Here is a 26,270-nt window from a genome sequence, read left to right as displayed (position 1 = left end):
CGACTGCGCCTCTTCCTACAGATGCTGCTTGGCCTGCTGCGTTCACCAGCAACTTTGATGTATGTTGCTTGAATTTCCAGCATCTGCAGAATTCCTGTTGTCTACAATCAATTCCTTGGTTTCCCTGACTTTGAGTGCAAAGTGGCTGTTGCGACCTCACTCAACCAGATGATCTATCGCACTCCTGTATGCCTCCATGTCATCATTTGAGATTCTGCCAACAACAGTTGTGTTATTGGCAAATTTATAGATGATGTTTGAGCTGTGCCTAGCCACACAGTCATGGATAAAGAGAGAGCAGAGCAGTGGGAAAAGCACACATCCTATAGAGGTGCGATGGTGTTGATTGTCAGCGAGGAGGAGATGTTATTTCCAGTCTGCACTAACTGGTCTTCTGATGATGAAAGCAAGGATCCAGTTGCAAATGGAGGTACAGAGGCCCAGATTTTGAAGCTTGTTGATTAGCTTTGAGGATATGATGGTATTGAACACTGAAGTGTAATCGATGCACAGCAGCGTGATATCCAAGTAGTCCAAGGCCGAGTAGAGCAGTGGGATTGTATCCTCTTTAGACATATTGTGGTGATAGGCAAATTACAGCAGGTCCAGTTCTCTGCTTAGGGAGGAGTTGATTCTGGGCATGACCAACCTCGCAAAGTACTTAATCACAGTTGATGTGAGAGCAACTTGGCAAAAGTCATTGAGGCAGCTCACCCTGCTCTTTTTGGGCACTGGGATGATTAATGCCCTTTTTGAAGCAGGTGGAAACCTCCGACTACAGCAGTGAGGGATTGAAGATGTCGGTGAACACTTCAAAACATACCTCTAGAGGGTGAGCCCTCACAGGGAGTCAGGCCCAGATGGTGCAGCTGTTTGGGTTCTGAAAACCTGTGCCTCAGTTGGTTGGCACGGGTTTTCAGAGCCCGAACAGATACTTCTGCATCTGACTGCCTGTGAGGGTTCAGCCTCTTGGATTATGTTTTGACGTCAGCCTCTGAGACAGAGGGTTAGCAGGGATTCACCCAAGTGTAGTGTTTTTCTCCCTTTACAAGTGTGCATGAAATGGGAAGGGTAAGAGATGGAAAACAAAGGACAAGGGGTGGGGCAGTTAGTTAAGCCTTCAGAAGAGTGCATCATCATCATTTTCATTTCCAGCATTTGTTGTTTAATGACTTAGGTCTTGTGACTATCTAAACTCAGCTTTCTTTCCCAGCATGGTAAATAGACAGAGCCAGATGGATCACTTAAGACTGACTAGGATGGATCGTGTCAAGCAAGGGATCAGGGACTGGTTGAGAAGAAGATGTGAGATAATTCAATTGACCGTTTGGGTGGTCTCCCCAGGCCTGTTTGTTTCTGTGTCTTTAATTTCATTAAGAGCTTGTCATTAGAGTTCAGCAGGCATGGTTAGTTTATTTCCAGGGATATTTCAGTTCAGCCCCCACCTGGTGAAGAAGGTAGAAGCTTTTATTTTACTTAAAAAGAAATAAGTGATAAGCTATCTAGAAATACAGTGCCCATAAAAAGTATTCACCACCACCCCCCCGGAAGTTTTCATGTTTTATAGTTTTACAACATTGAATCACAGTGGATTTAATTTGGCTTTTTTTGACACTAATCAACAGAAAAGACCCTTTCATGTCAAAGTGAAAGCAACTTTCTACAAATTGGTCTAAATTTATAACAATGATGATGCATCTTTGGCAGCAATTACAGCCTTGAGTCTGTGTGGATATGTCTCTACCAGCTTTGACATCTGGGCACTGCAATTTTTCCCCATTCTTCTTTACAAAACTGCTGAAACTCTGTCAGATTATATGGGGATCATGAGTGAACAGCCCTTTTTACAAGTCCAGCCACAAATTCTCAATTGGATTGAGGTCTAGACTGTGACTGGGCCACTTCAGGACATTAGCTTTGTTGTTTTTAAGCTATTCCTGTGTAGATTTGGCTTTATGCTCGGGAGCATTGTCTTGCTGGAAAACAAATCTTCTCCCAAGTCGCAGTTCTCTTGCAGACTAAATCGGGTTTTCCTCCAGGATTTCCCTGTATTTTGCTGCATTCATTTTACCCTCTACCTTCATAAACCTTCCAGGGCCTGCTGCAGTGAAGCATCCCCACAGCGTGATGCAGCCACCACCAAGCTTCACGGTAGGGATGGTGTGTTTTTGATGATGTGCGGTGTTTGGTTTACTCCAAACACAGCATTTAGTCTGATGGCCAAAAAGCTCAATTTTGGTTTCATCAGACCACAGAACCTTCTTCCAGCTGATTTCAGAGTCTCCCACATGACTTCTGGCAAACCCTGGCCAAGATTTCAACTGAGTTTTTTTTCAGCAATGGCTTTCTTCTTCCCACTCTCCCATAAAGCTGTGACTGGTGTAGCACCAGGCAACAGTAGTGAAGCATCTCAGTCACTGAATCTTGTAACTCCTCCAGAGTTCTTATAGGTCTCTTGGTGGCCTCCCTCACTCGTCTCCTTCTTGCACGGTCACTCCGTTTTTGAGGGTGGCCTGCTCTAGGCAGATTTACAGCTGTGCCATATTCTTTCCATTTCTTGATGATTGACTTAACTGTGCTCCAAGAGATATTTTGTATTTTTCTTGTATCCATCTCCTGACATGTGCTTTTCAATAACCTTTTCACTGCGTTACTTGGAGTGTCTTGTCTTCATGGTGTAGTTCTGCCAGGATACTGACTCGCCAGCAGTTGGACCTTCCAGATACAGGTGTATTTTTACTACAATCAATTGAACCACCTTGACTGCACACAGGTCTCCAAAAACAGATCTCTATTTAAATAATCGTGTGACTTCAAAAAAACAATTTTGGCTGTATCAGTGATGATTTGGTGTGTCATGTTAAAAGGTGGGGGGTTAATACTTATGCAATCAATTATTTTGTGTTTTATATTTTTAATTAATTTGGATCATTTTGCAGAGATCTGTTTTCACTTTTACACGAAAGAGTCTTTTTCTGTTGATCAGTGTCAAAAAAAAACAAATTAAATCCACTGTGATTCAATGTTGTAAAACAATAAAACGTGATAACTTCCAAGGGAACTGAATACCTTTTATATACATTGTATTTTGAACATGAGTTTGTAAAAAAAAATTGGCACAAGTATTGCTGCATGCGTGAAGTCCTTACTCAAGTGTGTGTGTGTGTGTGTGTGTGTGGCACTTCAGTGTGTGTGTGCATTTATGTGCATAGGAATAAGTGCAATTGTGTACATGTACTATGCACGTGTGCACCCCAGTATATGAAGTGTATTAACTTGGTGAGGCGAATGGTGCCTTTGTCCTCCAGCTTCACTCCCCATGGCTAGTAGCAGAGGTTAGATGTTTGGAAACAGACCTTTGATCTTCAGGAGCTCAGGAGCTGAGGTTAATCTTTGAACTAAATTTAAAGGCTATTGCCTGAGATTCTACGCAGAAAGCGGTCACGTTCATCTGTTGTATTATCTGCCAAGAACTTCGGGGGAGATTCATCTGTCACCTTGTTCCTAACTCTTATACTCACGACTGAGTTTTGAGCTTTTTTCCCCCAGTTCACTTTTGACTCTTTGTATTGATTGGAGTTTGCTGAACCTCCCATATAACATCACTGGACAGCAGAGATCAATTCCCTTTGGGTACTAGGGGTTCCAATAGTGCCTCGCATAAAATTGAAAAGGGGCTCTATCCCTAGGAAAGGCAGCAGGCAAAACTGTGCACAGTGAGATCTCACAATGTAATGATGATCTGTTCCAATGAGGTTGGTTGAATGACATTTACTAGAATACCACAGATAGCAGGGGAATAATCTGTGGTGTTCTAGTAAATGTCACCTTCGCCCAAAAGAGGTAGAAAGGCTTCATTTTGGTGCCTTAACCAAAAGATGGCATCAATGATGATTTTAGTTTTACCATCACAATCCCTTATCCTACCGTTTCTCATGCTCTGGCTTCTCCTGTGATGATCTCTCTGCCCCTAATTAAATCTACTGTCTTTCTCACATCTTTTCCTATCTGGAAACAGCCCTCAGAAATCCCTTTTCCTAAGAATGGTTCCAGCTTCTTAATTCCCCCACAATTGTGACATAATTTTACAAAATCTGCAAGCTTCTCCTCCTTCCTTTGAATGGCCTGCTGATGCCCCAGGCGCTCTTTAGAGCCTGTGTCTGTGCTAGAAGAGTCATCCTACTTTAATGTAGTGCATCCCTTTCTTTACCTTAACCTCATTCCTTCCTTTTAACCCCCACAACTAATTGCTCGGCCTCTCATAATAACCTACGCACTATTTTCCTTAACCCTTCCTTGCCTATCTCCAACACTAATATATCACTAAGTGTTTAACTCAACACTACGTTCCAATGTAACCCAAGCGACAGTTGTATTTTCCTAACTCTGAATTATGTACCTTGTGACAGACTGCAGCTTTCTGTGTGTCGTTTTTGATCCCCTTTGGACTTTTAGCTAACTTTTCACAATAAATCATAGATTCCCCCACTTCATCTGTTTGTCATTAGTTGACACTCCACTCGCTATGTTGACACTATTTGGCACCACCTATTTGTTTTTGTAACTTATAGTAATTTTATGTCTTTGCACAGTACTGCGGCTGCGAAACAACACATTTCACATAGTGATCGTGTTTCAGTAGGATACCTGCGAATCTGCTGGGGTTGCCTGTTCTGTCCAGTGCTCCCGAAGGGGCCTTCTCTACATTGGCGAGACTCGTCATAAAATGGGGAACCACTTCGTCAGGCACCTCCACTCCATCGGCCACAAATGGGTCTTCCCGGTGGCCAAACGTTTTAATTCCTATTTCCATTCACTTTCCAACGTGTCGATCCATGGCCTTCTCTTGTGCCAAAGTGAGGAGCCCACCACTTTATAGGGTGCAGGAGCGACACCCTATATTCCTTCTGGGTACCTCCAACATGATGGTATGAATATTGATTTCTCCTTCTGGTGAACAAATCCCTCCAACTTGTCTATGTTATATTGTATTATATATAACATACACTCAGTGGCCACTTGATTAGGTACACCTGCTCATTGATGCAAATATCCATTCAGCCAATCAAGTGCCAGCAACTCAATACATGGTCAAGAGATTCAGTTGTTGTTCAGGCCAAAGTTCAGAATGGGGAAGAGATGTGATCTAAGTGACTCTGACCATGGAATGATTGTTGGTGCCGGACAGGGTGGTTCAGGTATCTCAGAAACTGCAGGTCTCCTGGGATTTTCACACACAAGTCTCTATAGAGTTCACAGAGAATGGTGCAAAAAAGACAAAATAACATCCAGTGAGCTGCAGAGTGAAAATGACTTGTTAATGAGAAAGGTCAGAGAATGGCCAAACTGGTTCAGGAGACAGGAAGGCTGACAGGAAACCACACGTTGCAACAGCGGTGCACAGAAAAGCATCTCTGAATGCACAGCATGTCGAACCTGAAGTGGATTTGCTATAACAGCAGAAGGTCATGAACATACACTTGGTGGCCACTTTATTAGGTCCCGGAGGCACCCAATAAAGTGACCACGGAGCGTGGATCAGTTGCAGATATAAGTGGAGAAATGGCAGATGGAGCTTAATCTGGGCAAGCATGAGGCTTTGTGCTCTGGGAGATTGAACGTAAAGGGAGAGTTGTAAATTAATGGCAGGATCTTTAACAGTGTAGTTGATCTTGGGGTCCAAGTTAGTAGCACCCTGAAAGTGGCGACATAAGCTGATGCGGTGGTAAAGAAGGCATATGGGCATGGTTGTCTTTATTAGTGAGCATACTAGCTCATGAGGCAGATTTATAGAATATTGCATTCAGTTGTGGTTGACCCATGGTCGGAAGGACGTGAAGGTTCTGAAGAGGATACAGAAGAGATTTACCATGATACTTCCTGGATTAAAGAGTGATTTATTGAACTGTGTAGAATGATTGAAGTTGTTGATAGGATAAACAGAGGAAATCATTCCCTTGTGAACATAATGTTATTGCCTGAACTAACCCCTGCAGTTGGGATGTGGGAAGCAGAACTTTGCAGAAAGTATCATGAAAGGTGTGTCTTCATGCCAAATTTGATGCTGGCAGTCAACAGAAAATCTCAGAACTGAAGGAGGTAGGTTTTTGCTGCATTGGGTTATCAAAGGACATGGAACTCATGTTGAAGCAGATCAGCTAGGACTAGGTAGAGGTAGATTTTTGTCATGGAAAATTTGAACCTAAGTCATGGAGCAGTCATGGTGTGTATCACGAAAGCATGGAAAAATAACATAGCACTGAGTGGTGCATTAACACACACACAAGAAATATAAATACAAACACTGAACTAAATTTAGGAACTGCCTTGAAAAAAGAGATTTAAAAATGTTGAATATTTCCTTGTCTTTGAAAATAAAGCATGCAAAGTAAAATAAAATTGCTATGCTCTTCTGTAGAAGTCCACTTTTTGTTGCTTCATGCTTTATTCTGGTGCAAGATGTTGTATGTTGGGAACTCTGGTGGCCTAATGGAACTGAAAGCCTTGTCATAGGGAATGAGTGGTCTTTTAGTATTAACATATTTCCAAATGGTAGCTGCAGCAAGTGTTGAAAACTTTGATTCCACATTCTTCCAAATCTAGTGAGCACGGCTGCATCTTTGTGCAACTCTCCATTCTGCAACAACCACAGTGTTCACTTTATGGGCCGCTTTTCAAACAAAGGAACACACAGCCTCGGCCAGTGGTATGAATGATGCTCCCAAGTATCATAGATCTATGGTTGCTAATGATGCAAAGCTGCAAATGGTTTGTGAAGAGGCTGCAGAAGGGGTATGGACAGGATAGAGGGACAGGCAAGGTGTAGAAGGTAGAAAAGAAAATATGGACATTTGTGAGCTTATTCATATTGCAGCAGAAAGTAGTAAGATCGATTGATTTTAAGTAACGAGAGACTAAAATGAGTTGTTGTTCAGAAGAACTGATTATTCAGATTATTAAAAGTTAATGTGCAGGTACTGCATGAAATTAAAATAGTAAATGGAATATACGTTAGTATTTAATATAAGAAGGTTTGAATGCAGGAGTAAAGACATCTTACTGCAGTTATATCGGGACTGCATCTGGAATATTATGTAAAGGTGTAGTCCCCTACCAAAGGAAGGATTCATTTGTGGCGGGAGTGCAGTGAAGATACTACAGATTGAATTTGGATTTGGGGTTTTATACTATGAGGGTGGGTTAAGCAACTGGACCTTGAGTTTAGAACGTGTAGCAATCTCATTGAAACATGCTGGGCTTGACAAGATAAATGCAGAGATGATGTTTCCCCAGTTGGAGTATCTAATCACAAAACAAGCTTCTCTGCTAGTCAAGACTCAGGTGAAGAAACTTCTGAAACCACCAGAGTCTGATATACCTTTGCGATTCGCTAACCAAGATTCTTGTGGAGACTGAGTCACTGAGTCTGTACGTTCAAGATAATTTTTGAGATATTAGGGGATGAAGGGATGGATATGGGGTTAGTGCAGTGAAATAGGGTAGAGGTAAATGATCAGCTACAGTACGAGCTCATTCAATGACAGAGCAGGTGTGAAGGGCCTTATGACATCCTCCGCGTTCAATTTCTTAAGTTCTTATTTTGCCTGATTTGGTCACAGACTGGTCAGGCATTGAAAAGTCCTGGGGCAGGTTGCCAAAACCAAGGATGGCTCCGTAAACAGGTCTCCATCAGCTGACCTTCGCAGCCAGGGACCGCTTTTCCCCTGTGTGCTGTGCTCGTTCAGTAGCATTTCTCTCACTCCACAGTGCATGTTATTTGCCTCTGTATGCCTTCTATGCCTGTGGCTCATGCGTCCAACCAGCTTGGACGGATGACCTGCAGGCATAAACGGTACTGCATTTGGAAGCCGAGCTTTCATTCGCCTTTCCTAAATCTTCATCATGGGTGTTGCTTTATCCCAGGCGAGAGCAAATTTTGTCTCCATAGAACTACCCTTGCAATCTTAAAGTTAACAGTGTGCAAAAACAGCAGCCAGTCAGATGCACATCCATCTTAAGTTTATGCTCCAGTTTATTTAGAGCCCAAGCATGGGAGGATGAACCCTGGGCACCCTCCTAAGACTATGGTCAACACGCTCCCAGAAGACAGCGGCGCGGCTAATGTAGATGAACTGAACACACTGATGAGGGAGAGGGAGAAGTGGAGAGTCCGTCATCGTGCCTGACGCTGGCCCCCTAGGCCTGAGTCAACGTAGTAGTAGTAGTAGTTGTTTAGAGCAGCCAGATGTTGAGAACATCTGTGTCACATCAGCAACAACACGTACCAGGCATTCAGTTTTTCCTTTATCTCTGTGACATACTTTTCAAGCATATTCAGCAAGTATAATTTTCACAGTAATATTGATGTGTTGTTAGATTACATTCCAAATGCTGTTTAAGATACAGGCTGCCAAAAATATGCGGGGGCAATATTTACTGAAGTGAAATGTTCCCAGGGCTGTTCGTTTGCTTTGGTTTGAAATGTCTCTTACAGTTTTCAGCAGTTCCTCTCCTGTTTTACTAGCTTAGCATTTATAGGACCCGGCCTCTACAAGCATTTAAACAGGAGCGGTGTAGTCAACTGGTGCCATACATTTAGTGCAGAGCAATAAACGTCTGTTTTCATGGAACATATTTGTGGGACATTGTAAAGATCATGGTCTCTATTGCTTCAAGCTGTTCTCCTCATTTTGTCCGTGAATACATCACTGCCACACAGGTAGTTGCATTAGTCCAAAAAGCGCAAAGGCCGGATTTTAAAATAACTCCTTAAAAGTCCAAGAGAACAATAAAAATCACAGACATTAGCAAAAGTCACAACATCCTTCATACCCATGATTTCTATTTAAGTTAAATTGATCGAATCGAACTACCTTAAGCAGCTGAATGGCCTCCCTCTCGACTCTTTATAAATTGTTATATTGTTACATTTGCCCACTTGATTAGGTCCACCTGCTCATTAATGCAAATATCCATTCAGCCAATCACGTGGCAGCAACTCAATAAATGGTCGAGGTTCAGTTGTTGTTCAGGCCAAACTTCAGAATGGAGAAGAAATGTGATCTAAGTGACTTTGATGAATGATATTTGGTGCCAGACGGGGTGGTTTGAGTATCTCAGAAACTGCTGATCTCCTGGGGATTTTCACACACAGCAGACTCTAGAGCAGCAGTTTTGTGGGCAAAAACGTCTTGTTAATCGGGGGGAGGGGGGGCGTCAGAGGAGAATGGCCAGATGCGTTCAAGCTGAGAGGAAGGCAACAGTAATTCAGCTAACCACAAGTTATAACAGGGGTGTGCAGAGGAGCATCTCTGAACTCACAACCTGTTGAACTTTGAAGAGGATGGGATACAACAGCAGGAGAGTGCGTACATATAGTCAGTGTCACTTTATTAGATACAGGAGGTACTTTAGTAAAATGGCCACTGAGTGTGTATTCCATTATAAGTAGTAAATTACTATAAATAAAATTGTTAATGAATACTTTTTATGATCATTATAACTATTTTAAACTATGGAACATTTTTAGACAGTAAGGTGAATGGGGTTAACACAGCAATGCACTCCTAAGATAAAATATCAGCTCTGATTCTACTGAATGGTGGAGCAGGTTCATTCAGAATCAGAATGCGGTTTATTACCACTGATATGAATATGTCTTGAAATGTGTTGTTTTGCAGCAGCAATACAGTGCGATTGCATAAATCATTATAAGTTAGTAAGTAAATAAATAGTGCAAAATAAAAGGCTTGATAAGGTATTATTCATGGCTTTATGGACTGCTCAGAAATCTGAAGGCAGTGTGAAGAAACTGTTCTTGGATTCTTGAGTATGTATCTTCACGCTCCTCTATCTCCTCCCCGATAATGGTAACAAGAGGGCATGTCCGGGTGGTTCATGACTATTAAAGGCATCAAAAGTTGTGTTGGCGCGTGGCCAAGTGGTCAAGGCGTCGGTCTAGTGATCTGAAGGTCGCTAGTTCGAGCCTCAGCTGAGGCACCGTGTTGTGTCCTTGAGCAAGGCATTTAACCGCACAGTGCTCTGCGACGACAGCGTTTCCAAGCTGTATCGGCCCTTCCCTTGGTGGCGTGGAGAGGGGAGACTTGCAGCATGGGCAACTGCCGGTCTCGGTCTTCCATACAACCTTGCCTGGAAATCTTCCAAGGCACAAATCCATGGTCTCACAAGACTTTTATTTATATATGTAAAATATAGCAGCTGGCTGAGCTTACAATCCTCTTGTGATCCTGGGCGTTGAAGTCTCCATACCAGACTGTGATGAAACCAGTCAGAATGTTCTCCGCTGTGCATCTGTAGAAATTTGCAGGAGTCTTTGGTGACGTACCAAATCTCTTCAAACTAATAATGAAGTAGAGCCGCTGGTGTGACTTCTTCACGATTGCATCAATATTTTGGGCGCAGGAGAGTTCCTCCAAGGTATTAATGCCCAGAGACTTGAAACTGCTCACCTTTCCACAGTGTGGACTGGTGCATGATCTCCTGATTTCCCCTTTACTGAAGTCCACAATCAATTCCTTGCTTCTGCTGACACTGAGTGTGAGTTTTGTTGTTGTGACATCAGTCAACCCGCTAGTATATCTCACTCCTGTACGCCTTCAGATTCTACCAACAACAGTGTTGTTACCGGGCAGGCCAAAGTCAGGTTTTGAAGCTTTGTGATTAATACTCAGGGCATAATGGTGTTGTTGCTGAACTGTTATCGACAAACAGTAGCTTGACATATTGCTTTACTGTTGTCTGGATGTTCCAAAGCACAGTGGAGAGCCAGTCAGATTGCATCAGCTGTAGACCTGTTGTGACAGTGGGCAAATTACAGTGGTCCATGTCTTTGCTCAGGAAGGAGTAATCAGCTTCTGGATCACCCTAGATCACAGTGGATATGAATGTTACAGGTGGCAGTAATTGAGGCTGCTCACGCTGCTCCTCTGATGCACCGTGTGATTGCTGCCCTTTTGAAGCGGGTGCAACCTCACACCTCAGCAGTGAGAGGCGGAAGATGTCACTGAACACACAAGCCAGTTGGTCGGCACAGGTTTTCAGAACCCTGACAGGTGCACCATTGGAGACAGAGGCCTTGTGAAGGTTCACCCTCTTAAGGATGTTTCGACATCAACCTCTGAGACAGGTATCACAGGATCGCCAGATGCAGTGGGGATTTGCATGAGTGTGGCATAATTGTCCCTTTGAAAGGTGTTGAGCTCACTGGGGAGAGAAACATGACCACCCTTTATGCTGTGAAGTTTCACCTTACAGCAAGTAATGGTGTACAGACCCTGTGTCACAACTGTTGTGCATACATTTCTCTCTATTTCCACAGGGAATAGCCTTCTCACACTTACAATGGCCTAATGTAGGTTGAACCTGGACTTCTTCTAGGAATGTGCATTGCTGGTCTTGAGTGCCACAGATCTAGCCCTCAGCAGGTTGTAAATCTCTAGTACATCCAGGGCTTCTGGATTGGGAAAACACATACTCATCCACGCCAGTACCAATGAAGTTGGTGACGGCTATGGCATATTCATTCAGATCAGAAGATGAATCCCTGAATATGGTCCAGTCCATTGATTCAAAGCAGTCCTGCAAACTCTCCTCCACCTGTCTTGACCATACCTTTGTGGTCCTCACCATTGGCGATGTGGTCCTCAGTCTCCGTGAGTAGAAGTACAGCCAGATGATCAGACTTGCCCAAGTTCGGGCACGGGATGGCACAGTAAGCGTTCTTGATGGTTGTGTAGTGGTGGTTGAGTGTGATGGCTCCCCTGGTTCTGCAGGTGATATGTTGGTAGTAGTCTGGCAGAGACTTCTTCAAGCTGGCCTTTTTGAAGACCCCCCTCCCCCACTGATGATCAGGATGGCATCATGGTGCACTCTCTCATGACTGTTGATCACAATGCTCTGCTCCCCCACACATTTGTCAGTGGTAAAATGACAAATTCCATTAAGATAGCGATGTGTTTGGATGCAGCAGCCTCTCAGGGGCCAACCAAGGGTGTTCTTGTCTTTTTTAGGATTTCAAAACAATGCTGGACATTCAGAACTTCCAAGTACTGCAGGTCTACACCATCAGCGAGTCCCTCATTGGTGGAGGAGCTGGGCTTGGTGCGCATTGTTATTTTGCCTGCTGCAGGAAGGCATTGCAGTTGATCTGAGAAGGCGGCGTACAATCCAACAGAGAGTGATTGTCTTGCATGTTTCTCTTGCAATCACAAGACCCTGTTGGACATTGGTAATTTAAAATGCTGCAAGTACTTGTTTATTGGTGAGACCCACGGCAGGAGGGCTGCGTGGCCTCGGTTGTAGCGAGGACTAGGCCGCAAGACACGGCTTGCCTGTTGCAGCAGTCCAGGAGAGGAGTTGCCAGAAGTAGTGTAGCGTGGTGTGCATGCTGAGTTAGGGGCTGGCCACTCCCATCAGTGCTGCCATCCAGTGCTTGATCGTAGAATAGCAAGTTGTATTGCGTTCATGTGTGCGCACATTCGTCTGTAGACTGCTGAGAGCTGCTTGATCTTGCCGATCACACCCATGCCCCATCAAATTTTATTTATCTTTACAGCGCGGAGTGGGCCTTTCTGGCCCAGCGATCCCCCAATTTAATCCTAGCCTAATCTCGGGATAATTTACAATAACCAATTAACCTATGAACCGGTATGTGTTTGGACTGCAAGAGGAAACTAGAGCACCCGGAGGAAACCTACACGGTCATGGGAAGAATGTACAAACTCCTTACAGGCAGCAGTGGGAATTGAACCCAGGTCGCTGGTTCTGTAAAGCATTGTGCTAACCACTATGCTAATGTGCCACCCATTACAGGACATGTCACTCAAGGACTTGGACTATACATATTCTATATAGCTATGTGACTGTTTGTTTACTTGCTATCTTATACGTGCCTTATGCTGTGTATGACTTGGGACTGTGTTTTGCACTTTGGTCCCAGAGGAACACTGTTTCGGTTGGCTGTATTCATGAGTGTTCAGGTATAGTTGCATGACAAATAAACTTGAACTTGAACTTAAATACACACCACTGCCAGAATAACAGCAGAGAACTCTCTCGGCAGATAGAATGCACGACACTTGACTGCCATTTGTTCCAGGTCAGGGGAGCAGGACTGAAATAGAGCAATATGTTTGTGATGAGTTAATCATAAAGCAAATGCCTTTACATGATGCTGCCAACTCCTTAGTTCTATTTCTTATGTCCATTGATTCTTATGTTTTTAAAGAGTGCAAGACAAGCACCTCAATAATGGCACTCCCCAGCCACTTTTTAATCAGCTGAGAATATGAAGGGAAGCATCTAGAGTCTAGACTCTAGACCGAGGTTAAGCTATGAGAGGAAGTCACCTACGCATTAGTTTCAAGATAATTATGGAGAAGGATTGATCTGATCCTCAGGATTGGGTTCTAAGGGTTCTAGAGATACATTAAGAGCAAAAGGTTAGCAAGGATAAAATTGGTCCTCTTGAAGATCAGTGTGATCATCTGTGCCGAAGGAGATCTTGAAAGGAGACTCAAGGGGCAGACTAGTCCATAGACATGAGGCAAAGCAGCGGCAAGGTCATGGACCCTTTACAGGTTACAGAGGAGGAGGTGGATGCTGTCTTGAGGCAAGTTAGTGTGGACAATTCCTCAGGTGTTCCCGTAGATTTGTGGAAAGCTAGTGCAGAAATTGGAGGGGCCCTAGCAGTGGTATTTAAAATGTCCCTAGCCACGGGTGAAGTGCCGGACAATTGGAGTATAGCTAATGTTGTACCATTATTTAAGAAAGGCTCTAAGAATAAGCCAGGAAATTATAGGTCGGTGAGACTGACATCAGTAGTGGGTAAGTTATTGGAAGGCGGGGGTGTCTAAGGAACTGTACATGTAAGTATTTGTATAAACATGGACTGGTTAGGGATAGTCAACATGGCCTTGTGCATGGTAGGTCGTAGCAAACCAATCTTATAAAAGTTTTTCAAGGAGTTTACCAGGAAGGCTAATGAAGGCAAAGCAGTGGATGTTGTCCACTGGATATGAGGAAGTGCTTTGACAATATCCTATGTGGGAGATTAGTCAAGAATATTCAGTCATTTGGCATTCAGGAAGTCAGTTGGATTCAACATTTTGCTTCGCAGAAGAAGCCAGAGAGTAGTAGTAGATGGTTGCCTTTGTGACTGGTGGTGTGCTGCAGGGATCAGTATTGAGTGCATTGTGGCTTGTCATCTATTTCAATGATCTTGATGATAACGTGATAAATTGGATCAGCAAATTTGTGGATGACAGCAAGACCGGGGGTGTAGTGAACAGCGAGGAAGCCTACCAAAGCCTGCAGTGGGACCTGGACCACCTGGAGAAATGCGCTGAATTTTAATGCAGATGACTGTAAGGCATTGTACAGGTGTCCCCTGCTTTTTGAACGTTCACTTTACGAAACCTCACTGTTACGAAAGACCTACATTACTTCCCTGTTTTCGCTAACAGAAGGTGTTTTCACTGTTACGAAGAAAGGCAGCGCGCGAAAAAATCAGCCCCCAATAAAAGGCAGCGCGCGCCCCGAGCAGCCGCTCTCCCCCGAATTCGGAACTGCATTCTAGCCGGCATTGCTTAAACACGTGCCTGTGAGCAGCCGTTTGCAAGATGAGTTCTAAGGTATCGGAAAAGCCTAAAAGAGCTCGTAAGGGTGTTACACTTAGCATAAAACTAGACATAATTAAGCATTTCGGTCGTGGTGAATGAAATAAGGACAAAGTGAATTTGGCTTGTGGAAGCTGACGAAGATGATGTTGAAGAGGTTTTGGCATCCCACGATCAAGAACTGATAGATGAAGAGCTGATGCAATTGGAAGAGGAAAGGATAACAATCGACACCGAATGCAGTAGCGAAAGTGAAGTCGTCCAGGAACGGAATGTGAGGCAACTGCATGAGATTTTCGCTGCAATGATAAAGTACGACTTTAATTTTGAAAGGGTACATCGGTTTAGGGCATATTTGCAGGATGGTTTGAGTGCTTACAAAGAACTGTATGATAGAAAAATGCGCGAGGCTAAGCAGTCAAGCATACTGTCATTTTTCAAGCCTTCCACATCAGCCACAACAGACGACGAACCTCAACCTTCGACATCGAGGCAGGCAGACATAGGAGAAGATGAGCTGCCTGCCCTGATGGAAATAGACGACACCTCAGTGTCCCACCACCCCAACCCCCGGGCCGCAGACAGATACCAATTCGCGGAGAATGTGGCGGTAGCCGAGACGCACCCAGCACATCTTTGAGAAAAAAAAGCCGAAATAAACAAGCTAATTAATTAGGTGCCACCCGGCACGTAAATGTCGGCCCAGATCAGAGGCGATTGCCGATTGCGTCGCCTCTGATCTGGGCCAACATTTACGTGCCGGGCGGCACCTAATTAATTAGCATATTTATTGTGGCTTTTTTCGTAAAGATGTGCTGTGTGCCTCCCGGCTACCACTGTACCCCTGCATGCTTCGCGGATCGGTATCAGGTCGCTGCCGGGAGGGTGGGGGCCATTGCACCACCCAAACTTCGACGACTCAGTCTTAACACACCATCATCAATGTGCTTGGCAAGCTGTCTTCCCGATTCTGGTAAGTGATACTACACTGTAGATACATTATTTCTACTTTATATAGGCTGCGTATTTTTACGTGTTATTTGCTATGGTTTGGCAGCTTCATAGCTTAAAGGTTACTGGAGAGAGTGTTTCTGCCGAGAGCACTTGCATGAGATTTTCGTTACGGAGAACAGTGCAGGCAATGATTGTGGAAAAGTATTTCTACTTTATATAGGCTGTGTATTTATCATATCATTCCTACTTTTATTATATGTTACTGTTATTTTAGGTTTTATGTGTTATTTGGCATGATTTGGTAGGTTATTTTTGGGTCTGCGAACGCTCACAAAATTGTCCCGTATAAGTAAATGGTAATGGCTTCTTCGCTTTATGACATTCCGGCTTACGAACCATTTCATAGGAACGCTCTACCTTCGGATGGCGAGAGAAACCTGTACTTTAGGAGGACAATCCAGGGTAGGGCTTACTGCTTTCCTCCGTGTAGGGCACAGAGGAAAGCAGTAGAACAAAGAGATCTGGGAATACGGGGAATACAAATTCTTTGAATGGGATGTCACAGGCAGTTAGGGGCATAAAAAGAACTTTTGGCATATTGGCCTTCATAAATCAAAGTATTGTATACAGGAGTTGGGATGTAATTTTGAAGCTGTATTGGATGTTGGTATTGAGTGCAGTACCTACAGGAAAGTTATTAATAAGATTGAAAGAGTATAAAGAAAATTTACAACGATGTTGCCGGGACTTGAACACTTGAGTTATAGGGAAAGGTTGAAGAGATTAGAGCTTTATTCCTTGGAGTTTAGAAGATTGAGGGGATATTTGATAGACGTATACAAAATTAAGAGGGTACGTGCAAGCTGGCTTTTTCCACTGAGGTTGTGTGGGACTAGAACTAGAGATCATGGGTTAAGGGTGAAAGATGAAATGTTTAAAAGGAACATGAGGGGGGACTTCTTCACTCTGAGGCTGGTGAGAGTGTGGAACGAGTTGGCAGCGGAAGTGGTGGATGCCGGTTTCATTTCAACATTTAAGAGATATTTGGATCGGTACTTGGATGGGAAAAGTACAGAGGGCTAAGTTCCATGTGCAGGTGGATGGAACAAGGCAGGTCAGCATGGACTAGATGGGCCAAAAGGCCTGTTTCTGTGCTGTAGTGCTCTATGACTCTATGACTCAGTTCAGGTTGGCATTCTGAGTGCATTTCTCATCCTCATTCCTGGCTGCTTTTGCCATCTGGACAAACTTGTATTACTTGTAAAACAGACTTAGTAAGGGAAGTGAACATGTAAAAAAATATAAGATCTGAATTTCCTTTCAGAGCCAAGAGCTTCTTTTCTCAAAAACAAACTGACTCTCCATCAGCCATGACTCAGTGGTGGGAATTCTCCCTTCCTGAGTCAAAATACATTGCTGTGCAAAAGTCTTAGGCACATATAAAAATTATTTCCCCTACCCCCACCTCGGCCCAGCTCTGAAAGTTTTCATGTTTTATTGTTTTACAACATTGAATCACAGTGGGTTTAATTTGACTCTTTTGACACTGATCACTTGAAAAAACTTCCAAATAGGGTGAATATTTTTTATAAGCACTATACATGCTGTAGCTAGGGTGCCTAGACTTTTGCACAATACTGTAGTAATTTTATATTTTGCACTGTCCTGCTGCCACAAAAAAAAACAAATTTCATGACATATGTGAGTGATGATAAACCTGATTCTGATCTGGGTCTCTATTGTGGACTGAGAGTGGGAAGGGGGCAGGGAGAGGGGAATCATGGTTGAGGAAAAGGGGGAGGGTGGGAAAGCACCTGAGAAACATTCTGTAATGATCAGTAAATCTTTGGAATTAAATGACCTTGTCTGGTGTCTCAGGCCTGGGTGTGTCTGCGTCCATGCCACCCCCTGCCCCAGCACTGTTTCTCTACCATCTTTCCCACACCCCTTCCATGGTGCCCCACCCTCACCATTCCCAACATCCTTTGCTCCCACCAGACTTACAAACTTGCTCTCCGCTCCACGTTGACAAAAACGGCACTATGCAAAAATCTTAGGCATCCTCGTTACAGTGCCTATAAAAAAGCATTCACCACCTTCTCCCCCACCCCCACCACCCTTGGAAGTTTTCACGTTTTGTTGTTTTACAACATTGAATCAGAGTGGACTTAATTTGGCTATTTTTTTACACTGATCAACAGAAAAAGACTCAAAGTGAAAACAGAGCTCTACAAAGTATTTTTATTTTGACACAAAAGAGTCTTTTTCTGTTGATCAATGGCAAAAAAGGCCAAATTAAATCCACTCTGATTCAATGTTGTAAAACATTAAAACATGGAAACTTCTGGGGGGCGGTTGAATACTTCTTATGGGCACTGAATGTAACAATATCCCTGCGGAAACTCTGTCAGCAGCCTGGTCTAGACAACAGTGCAGTCTATAAGATTGGAGGCACTCTCTCTCAAATGGGAAGTTAAACCACTGGCTCCTTGGTTGAATGTAGGAACAACACCTCAGAGGTGATTCCCTATTATTCTGCCTTCTCCTTGATTTGACATCTCAACATGAATTATCTGTCCATTTGTATGTTTGCTGGTTGTGTGGGAGCTTGCTATCTGTGGAATGGCTGCTGTATGTTTTTCTTACACCAGCCTCTCATCAGTCAGTCAGTGGGTGCCGTCCCGAATCCGGGGCTGGCAGCTATGCACCTCCATCTTCTTCGATCTTGCGACAGCACCGAGTACAGCCTCTCCTCCAGTTTGTTCTCGCTGGCCGCCATGGCACCGCCCATCGCCGCCCCCACCAAACTCGAGCCCGAGGCCGTGTTGGCCTCCAGCCGCGGCTGCTTCTTCGAGCTCGGCCCTTCCTTAGCCAGAGGCCTCTCATCACCAGAGTATAATTCCCTGTAAAGCTCCCAAAGTCAGGGATGACATTGTAATCAGACTGTGTGTGTGTGTGTGTGTGTGTGTGTGTGTGTGTGTGTGTGTGCGCGCGCGCGTGCGTGCGTGTAAGAGATCTGTTTTATAATCATTTACATGTAACAGAAGTATACATCTGGTATCAGAATTGCTGGATTCCCCACTTGTGAGGACAAAGATTTTAAATATGGTTCCACGCTGTCTGTAAACTTTTCAAAATTCAAGGAGAGGTGAAGAAAAGCCAAGGCAACATACACAAAATGCTGGAGGAACTCTGTAGGCCAGGCAGGATCTATGGAAAAGAGTAAACAGTCGATGTTTCGAGCCGAGGCCCTTCATCATGATTGAAAAGGAAGGGGGAGGATGCCTGAATAAAAAGATTGAGGGGAAGGGAAGGAGGCTAGCTGGAAGGTGATAGGTGAAGCCACCGTGGGTGGAGAAGAAAGAATCCGATAGGAGAGGAGAGTGGACAGTAGGAGGGGGAGGGGACCCAGGTGGAAGTAATAGGCAGGTGAGAAGAAGTGAAAGGTCAGAGTGGGGAATAAAGTGGGGGGGGTGGAAATTTGTCATTCGGAAGGAGAATTTGATATTCATGACATCAGGTTGGAGGGTACCCAGATGGAGTATAACCCATCAAGTCATCCTAGAATAGAGGGACGAGCATCTTAACCAAATGTTTCCACCACTGCCTAGTACTGTTCACTCCATCCTCCATCCTCACCTCGCACTGGAAGTCAGCAATGTTTTGGAACAGGCAAAGAGAGTAAAAAGAAAATAAGCCTGGATCATCACTCAAAGCTTTATTTCTTTGTAATAAAATTGTGATAACACAGCACTCTCCAGAGTTTTGTTTTGCTGGACCAGTGGACATCTGGAACATAGTATGTAACCCTTGCCAACGCAAAAACACATTCTTTATTTCATTTTTTACATCTTAACAGCAGTATAATATTTCTTTCCAGTTAACCTGATGAGCTTAAAGGGAGAGAGAAATATACAGTCATTCCATATATATTGAGATACAACACTGAGTCATGTCATCTGCAGAAATTCTCTGATGACTCAGCAATAGTTGGGTGCATAAAGGGAGGACGGGAGGGTGAATAAACCTGGATGACAGACTTGAATGGAGCACCAACATTGAGGCTGTATACAGGAAAGACCAGAGTCACTGAGGTCCTTTGGAGTGTGCAGGCCTCTCCTTCACAAGTTCTACCAGTCTGTTGTTGCCAGTACAATCTTCTATGCAGTGGTGTGCTGGGTCAATGGCATCAATACGGGTGATGCCAACGGGCTCAATAAGCAGATTAGAAAGGCTGTTATAGGAGACAAACTGGACACACTGAAGGCTGTGATAGAACAAAGGACCCTCTGGAAAATCTTGGCAATTCTGGAGAATGTATCTCAACTTCTGCATGCCACCTTGGCTGAACAGAGGAGCACTTTCAGTAATAGACTAAGACAACTGTGCTGCTCCAAAGAGTGCTATATGAGGTCATTCTCACCCTCAGCCATTAGGCTCTATAATGAGCCAACCTATAGCCAGGGAAGTGATGACCCCCCCCCCCCCCCCGTTAGACTGTTTCAGGTAACTTATTTTTTCATTCTTTCTTTCTTCTCTTCTAATATTTGTATATCTGTGCACTTGTAATGCTATTGTGACACTGTAATCTCCTTCGGGGATCACTAAGGTACCTATTTATCTTATGGTCTTATTCCAGACCGTGGCTTCAATCTCAAACCTTCCCATGATCTGTACCCATGGTGTTCCCAACCTTCATTGAGTTGTGCCTTGCTGTTAGTTTATAAGCCTGCACATGGATCTCCCAGCCAACCGTGTGCCACAAGTACATTGTGTGTTTGAGTGTGAGGATACAGTCCCTATTTGCATATCAGAGGGGGCTACACCTCGGCCTTCTGGTTGCATTTTAGCCCCACCCTATTGCTATTTGGTCATCCAGTATGGAGGGCAGGGGTGGGAGGAGGATGTTGTATTAAATTTGCTCCTGGGGTTCATCATCACCATCATTGTGTCCCGCGAAGTATTATGTGGGTGATCATGATCTTTCATCTGTCTTTAATCTCTCTTTCCATCTGTTGTTCTTAATCTTTTTGCTCTCCGTGACCATGATTGTTCTTGGCAATATTTTCTGCAGAAGTGGTCTGCCATTGCCTTTTTCTGGGCAGTGCCTTTACAAGATGAGTGACCCCAGACATTATCAATACTCTTCGGAGATTGTCTGCCTGGTCTCATAACCGGGATGTGATATGCACCAGTTGCTTATAAGGCCATCCATCACCTGCTCCCACGCTGTCATGTGACCCTGATCGTGGGGGGCAGGGGCCAAGTAGATCATCCACCTTGCCCAAAGGAGACTTGCAGGCTAGCGGAGGGGAGGAGCGCCTTACACCTCCTTTGCAGGCAGTTGAGGGTTCTGCTTGGGCTAACTGTTCAGCAATTTTCCGGGGGTATGTTTGTGCCCAGGCGTCGCTGGTGAAAGAACACAGCGAGCATCGTGGAGGTGCTCCAGGACCCTTGGGCAGTGCAGGGGATAAATTGCACCCTAAGCGAGGATGAGAAGGTTGTAGTTACTGCTGTTTCCAGCGTTTTTGTTGTACTTTTGTCGTGTGGCAGAGCTTGAAATAAATGTATTTTTGTAGTTAAAAAAAAAGTGTTCCCAACCCCAGCCCTGGCTCCTGCTGTGCTCCGACCCACAGTCAGGACCCCAGATCTGGCTGCACCCGCGATCGCCAAACCCGTCCACACATCCTTCCTGTACCCTGGATGTCTGGCTCACATTTCAGTCCAATGAGTGAACCAGCTTCTGAACCATCAGCATTTCCAGATAGTCAAATGCCGGATTAATGGAGTTGTATTAATTAAAGCTCCAAACAAGAACTGTGAAAACGTGCAGGAGGTCAGCACCACTTTCACAGCTGGCAATTGTGTTCCAGACTCCTGTGAGTCTGTATGGAATGTGGGGAGCTGGTTTGGGGGAAGAAATATCTAACATCCACGCTTTACTTCTTCACTGATTGTCAGAAGCACAATGAGCTTGGAATAAATTTTCTGTCCATTAGCTACACTATCCCTAACAGGAGCCAGCTATGGTCAGACTGAATTTCGGGGCAGGCTCGAGGAGGCGAGTGGCCTATTCCAGCTCTGGTTTTCTTAGGGTCTTGTGTCCGTTGGCAGAGTGAAATATTTACCCAAACACCTGTGTTCAAAATCTCTATAAAGTGTATAATAATCATCAAATTCATGTTTGCTTTTCCTCCATTTCAACGGTTTTGAAATTTTATTTTGAACTATTTGCGGATAGTCATATGTCAATGCATGCATATTTTTACTTGTATCTGTGGGTATTTCTGTGTTTGTGTGAAGACAGAATAATAAGAGGAATGAGAGAATAATATTTTTAATGGAGGGGGAAATTCCAATTTGATATACGTAGCCTTTTCTCATCACAAATGCAGTCACAAGTGTTGAACTAGTTGCAGGTCCATCCTTTAAGTTATGTCCACGAACAGAATTGACCAGTTTTATCATGTAGTGATCACAGTTTTATACTGTGTCTGTGCTTCTAATGAACCCTCAGAAAAAGCAGCAAGTTTATTTTCCCTGCACAGTTTATTGAGAAGGGAGCTGGTGGAGGTGAGTGGGCAGAGGAACTGTATCTGCGCTGGGCTGATGGTTTGCTTGACTTCCCTCCTAGGTAATGCAGGGCACCGGTTGCAATTTTCGGAAGTTTTTGAAGTGCCGCGGGCCAGCAGAGCATCCCTCGGCGATCAGGCGGATGACATCCCGCTGGATTTGCTACCGGTGGACAGAGTGGAAGTCCGGATCGGGCAGAAACTACGGCAGATCGGGGATCAGTTCCACAGCTCGTACGTGGAAAGGGTAGGTTGCAAAGTAAACTAAAACGTGTGTGGGTCAGGGTGTGGAGTTGGAATAAAACCCATCCATGATTGACAAACGATGGTTGCAATTGTGCAGAGGCTAACTCTGCCTCCCAGGTATCTTCGTCACTGAGACATTTGTTCAAATGTGCCCTTGAGGTGCATTGCTTTTGCATTGGTGTCAACGTACTGGGACCCAACTGAGGAGATCATTTACCTCAGGTTCCTACAGCAACAAGATACCATGTGACTGAAGAAAACTGCAGCACAAATCTGAATCGGTATCAGTGGAGATGCAGTCGTCAATACAGGATGCTGGAGAAGAGAGTTTTACTGAGTGACAGTGTGAAGAAGCTGGATTAACATCAGTGGAGATAGAGCTAGTGACACGGTGCTGGGGAAAAGTGGTGTTACCGAGTGACAATGTGAGAGAGTTGATGGACACAAAAGAGAGATGGTCAGTAACACATGCTGCTGTGGGAGGGGGGGGGTTACTGAGGGACCTTGTGAGGGAACTGGACTACTGCCATTGGTAATACACTGGGGGACACAGGGTACTGGGGTAGTGGGGTCTGCTGAGTGATAGTGTGGGAAGTTTCAAGAAGGCAGAAAGCAGCTCGCCACCATCTTCAGGGCAGGTAAGGATGGATAACTTATCCAAGCCTTGTCGGTGACGTCCAGATCCTGAAAATGATTTTTAAAAGGTAGCCAGCAGCCCAGGTTGCTGCCATTAGTTTTACAGAGTGACTGTGTGAGGGAGCCACAGTCATTTCGACGGAGGTTCAGTGAATAACACTGGGACCTGGGAGAGGGGTTATTGACTCAATGTGAGAGAACTTTATTAAATCACTACAGATAGACAAACCCAGCAGGCAGGAAGCTGCTGAGTGATGGAATTAGGGATCTGTATTTAGATCAGTCGGCTATCAACAAGCAAAAGCTGATGAAACTGGATCAACATCCTCCCTTCCTCCATCCCTCCCTTCTTACTTTCTTTCCTTCTGTCCTTCTTCCTTTCTCTTGACCCTGACATACAAGTGTTTGTTGCCTGAAACCAATACATTCTTAACACCTATGCAGAGCCGTGTCATGGGCATTTGTACCAGCTTCTCGCCTGCGTTTTACAACAGCTTTGCACACAGGGAGCATTCAGTGCTTATATGGAAAGGGGTTATCCTTGGCAAAAGGTGGGATATGATGCTTCTCAACTACTGGCACTGGGACCGCTGCTGTTCACCATACAAGATAACATTTAGGATTCAGAAATACAATTTCAAAGTTGGTGAGTGAACCCAAATTGAGTTAATACTCAGTAAAATCTAGAGTGAAAAACAAAACAACATTAATACTTTGCAGACCGGCAGTTAAGTGAATTCCAGTATGTATCAGTGGGAGAGAGTGCATTTTGAAATGGGGAATAAGGAGCCCCATGCTGTTTGGAAAATGAAATGGGTGGAAAGCAAAGGGATCAAGGGATATACATTTACAAATCATTAAAATTAGCAAGGCCAGAACAAATATCAGCAGAACACTGAGTTCATCTCCATGGAATTAGAATTGAACACAGGGAAGTTATATTAAATCTACTAGACCTTGGTTGGGCTACAGTCAGGAGTACTGTGTGTGTTTATGATCATTACAAAATTAAAAGATTCTAAAAGAAAAATACATTTTGAAAAAAATTTCTTAGCGTTATGTAGAAAGCCCATCTAGGTTTTTTTTTCTGGGATAAGGAGCCATGAATTAGCTCTTTAAAAATGGTCTTAATAAAGAAGAGATGGAGAAAATGTTTCCATGCTGGTAATGGGACAGCAGGGTTCACAAATTTAAGATAATTACAAAAAACCCAAAAAAATCCAACATAGCTTCTGGAAAAACACCTTTAGATTGTGGAAATGACTATTATTTGCAATGATTGGATAGTTGTATTTATGCATAGAAGCTAAATATGCAAGAGGGGAAAGGAATAGAAAGACTTATTTACAGGTCAGATGAGGTAGAGCAAGGGAGGCTCATGTGGACTAGTTGGGGTTGGGGGGGTGGGAATTGTCTGTTTCTGTTTAATCTATTTAACTCCATTAGGGGACTATTTACTTGAATTAAAATGGAAGGCTTTGATGCTTTCTTCAAACAGCTACATACCGCATAATCTTAACTGTTCTGAATTAAAAGATGGTTCCAAATATGCACTCTCTGCGACTCTTTGCCGGAATGAGTATGGTCTCTGGTCAAGACTCAGACATTTCAAGCTGTTTCCGATCTCGCTGGGGTGCAGTTAAGTCCTGGAGGCTGGCCTGCCGAAGAGTGATCTTGTTGGCGGTGCACACGTGTAATCTCCCTGTGCTGTCGGGATCACAGGGACCATCCATGCACTCTGTTCCAGCATTAGCAGATAGTATAAATAGACCCAGCCTCATGCCAGGACAGCGGGCTGTGTGCCAGTCAAGCACAGCTTGCGTGCAAAGAAAAAGGCTGCAGTTCTCTCTGCTCTTAGCATGTAAATAGAGGCTCCAGAGAGACCTTTTTTTTAAAAAATTCTGACCTTTATTACCTATTACAGGAATGATAAAACCCATGGTTTGTGGTTTCTTCATGATTTTTACAACATAAATGTCAAAATAAAACTTCTTGTGATAGCAAATTCTTGCTTCTAATTAAAAAAAGGTTGTGGTTTTAAATTACTCTTCAGAAACATGAGCCCATAATCATTCAGTATTGGAGGCTGTGTCCTAATTATGTGATGTTATACTGTGGACCCATTTCCCCTTTCAAGTGGATGTAAAAGATCCCATGTCACGATTTTGAAAGTGGGCTGGAGGAAATGTTCCCAGTATGCTGGCCAATATTTATCTAGTGGCCAACATTAATTAAAACAGGCCACAATTACGCAGCTGGTTGTAGGAACTTGTTCTGGAATGCTTTTCAGCTGTCTTTTGGGTACAGTAGGCTAGCTGTTATTATCAGAAAACTAGCCCATGTAATGTCCCCAATGAAGAAAAAGCAGTGACTCGCATTTACAAGTGTGACTTAACAGGTGGATCTTCACAGACTCATAGAATGGTTTTAGCACAGAAAGAAGCCATTCAGTCTATCCTGTGTATGCCAGCTCTCTACAAGAGCAGATCAATAGTTCCACCCACTAATTCCTTCTCTGCACCCTTGTAAATTTTTCTCTGTCATATATTTATGCAACTTTTCTTGAAGGCCAAAATGGACCTGCCTGTGCAATATCTGCACAGTGCAATCCAGATCTCTAGTAAGATTTTTCAACCTTAATTCTCTTCACTTCATCTCTGTCTAGTATTTGCCCTCTTCATCGATGGAACAAGCCTCCTACTTTCTGCTCTGTCCAGACCTTTCTACTGGATCTCCCCTCAGCCATCTCCTCTCCAAAAATAAATGGTCTGAACCTTTGTGACTTTAGCACCTCGTGCCAGGAACCGTTCCTGCAAATCTCCTCTGGTAGACATCTAAAACCTTCACATCCTCCCTAGAAGGAAGTGACCAGAATTGAACACAGTGTTCCACTTATGGCCAAACTAGTGTTTTGTGAAGATTTGTCATGATTCCCCCTCATTTACACTCTGTGCCTCTAAAGATTGAGTTTTTCCTGTCTTATTAACTGCTTTCTCAACCTGCCTTGCCACTTACAGTGACGTGCACCTCTGCTTCTGAATTCCTTGTTGAATAATGCTCCTTTATTCAGTACTGTTCTTTCACTTTCTCCCAGCCTACATTTCTACACATTAAACTTCATCTGCCACCCTTTTGCCCATCCCACCAGCCTGTTTACCAGCTGCAGTCTATCACCACCCTCTTTGTGATTCACACTGTTAGTATTGACAATGTTTCACACTCTGCC

At 43.9% G+C, this 26,270-nt stretch overlaps 1 protein-coding gene across 3 annotated transcripts in view; it reads left to right on the top strand.

Moving 5' to 3' along the window:
- LOC134348692 (bcl-2-modifying factor-like) overlaps positions 1–26,270 on the top strand; it is a 107,617-nt gene that overhangs the window by 35,815 nt on the left and 45,532 nt on the right. For all 3 annotated transcript variants that reach the window (XM_063052493.1, XM_063052502.1, XM_063052482.1), the window contains exon 3: positions 22,225–22,409. In XM_063052493.1, coding sequence (XP_062908563.1) covers positions 22,225–22,409 — 185 coding nt within the window. The remainder of the gene's footprint in view (positions 1–22,224; positions 22,410–26,270) is intronic.

The sequence above is a fragment of the Mobula hypostoma genome, chromosome 1 (genome assembly GCF_963921235.1).
Source record: "Mobula hypostoma chromosome 1, sMobHyp1.1, whole genome shotgun sequence".
NCBI classification, from domain to species: Eukaryota; Metazoa; Chordata; class Chondrichthyes; order Myliobatiformes; family Myliobatidae; genus Mobula; species Mobula hypostoma.
The sequence above is the reverse complement of the archived record's forward strand: the minus strand, read 5'-3'. Positions and strand labels throughout refer to the sequence as shown.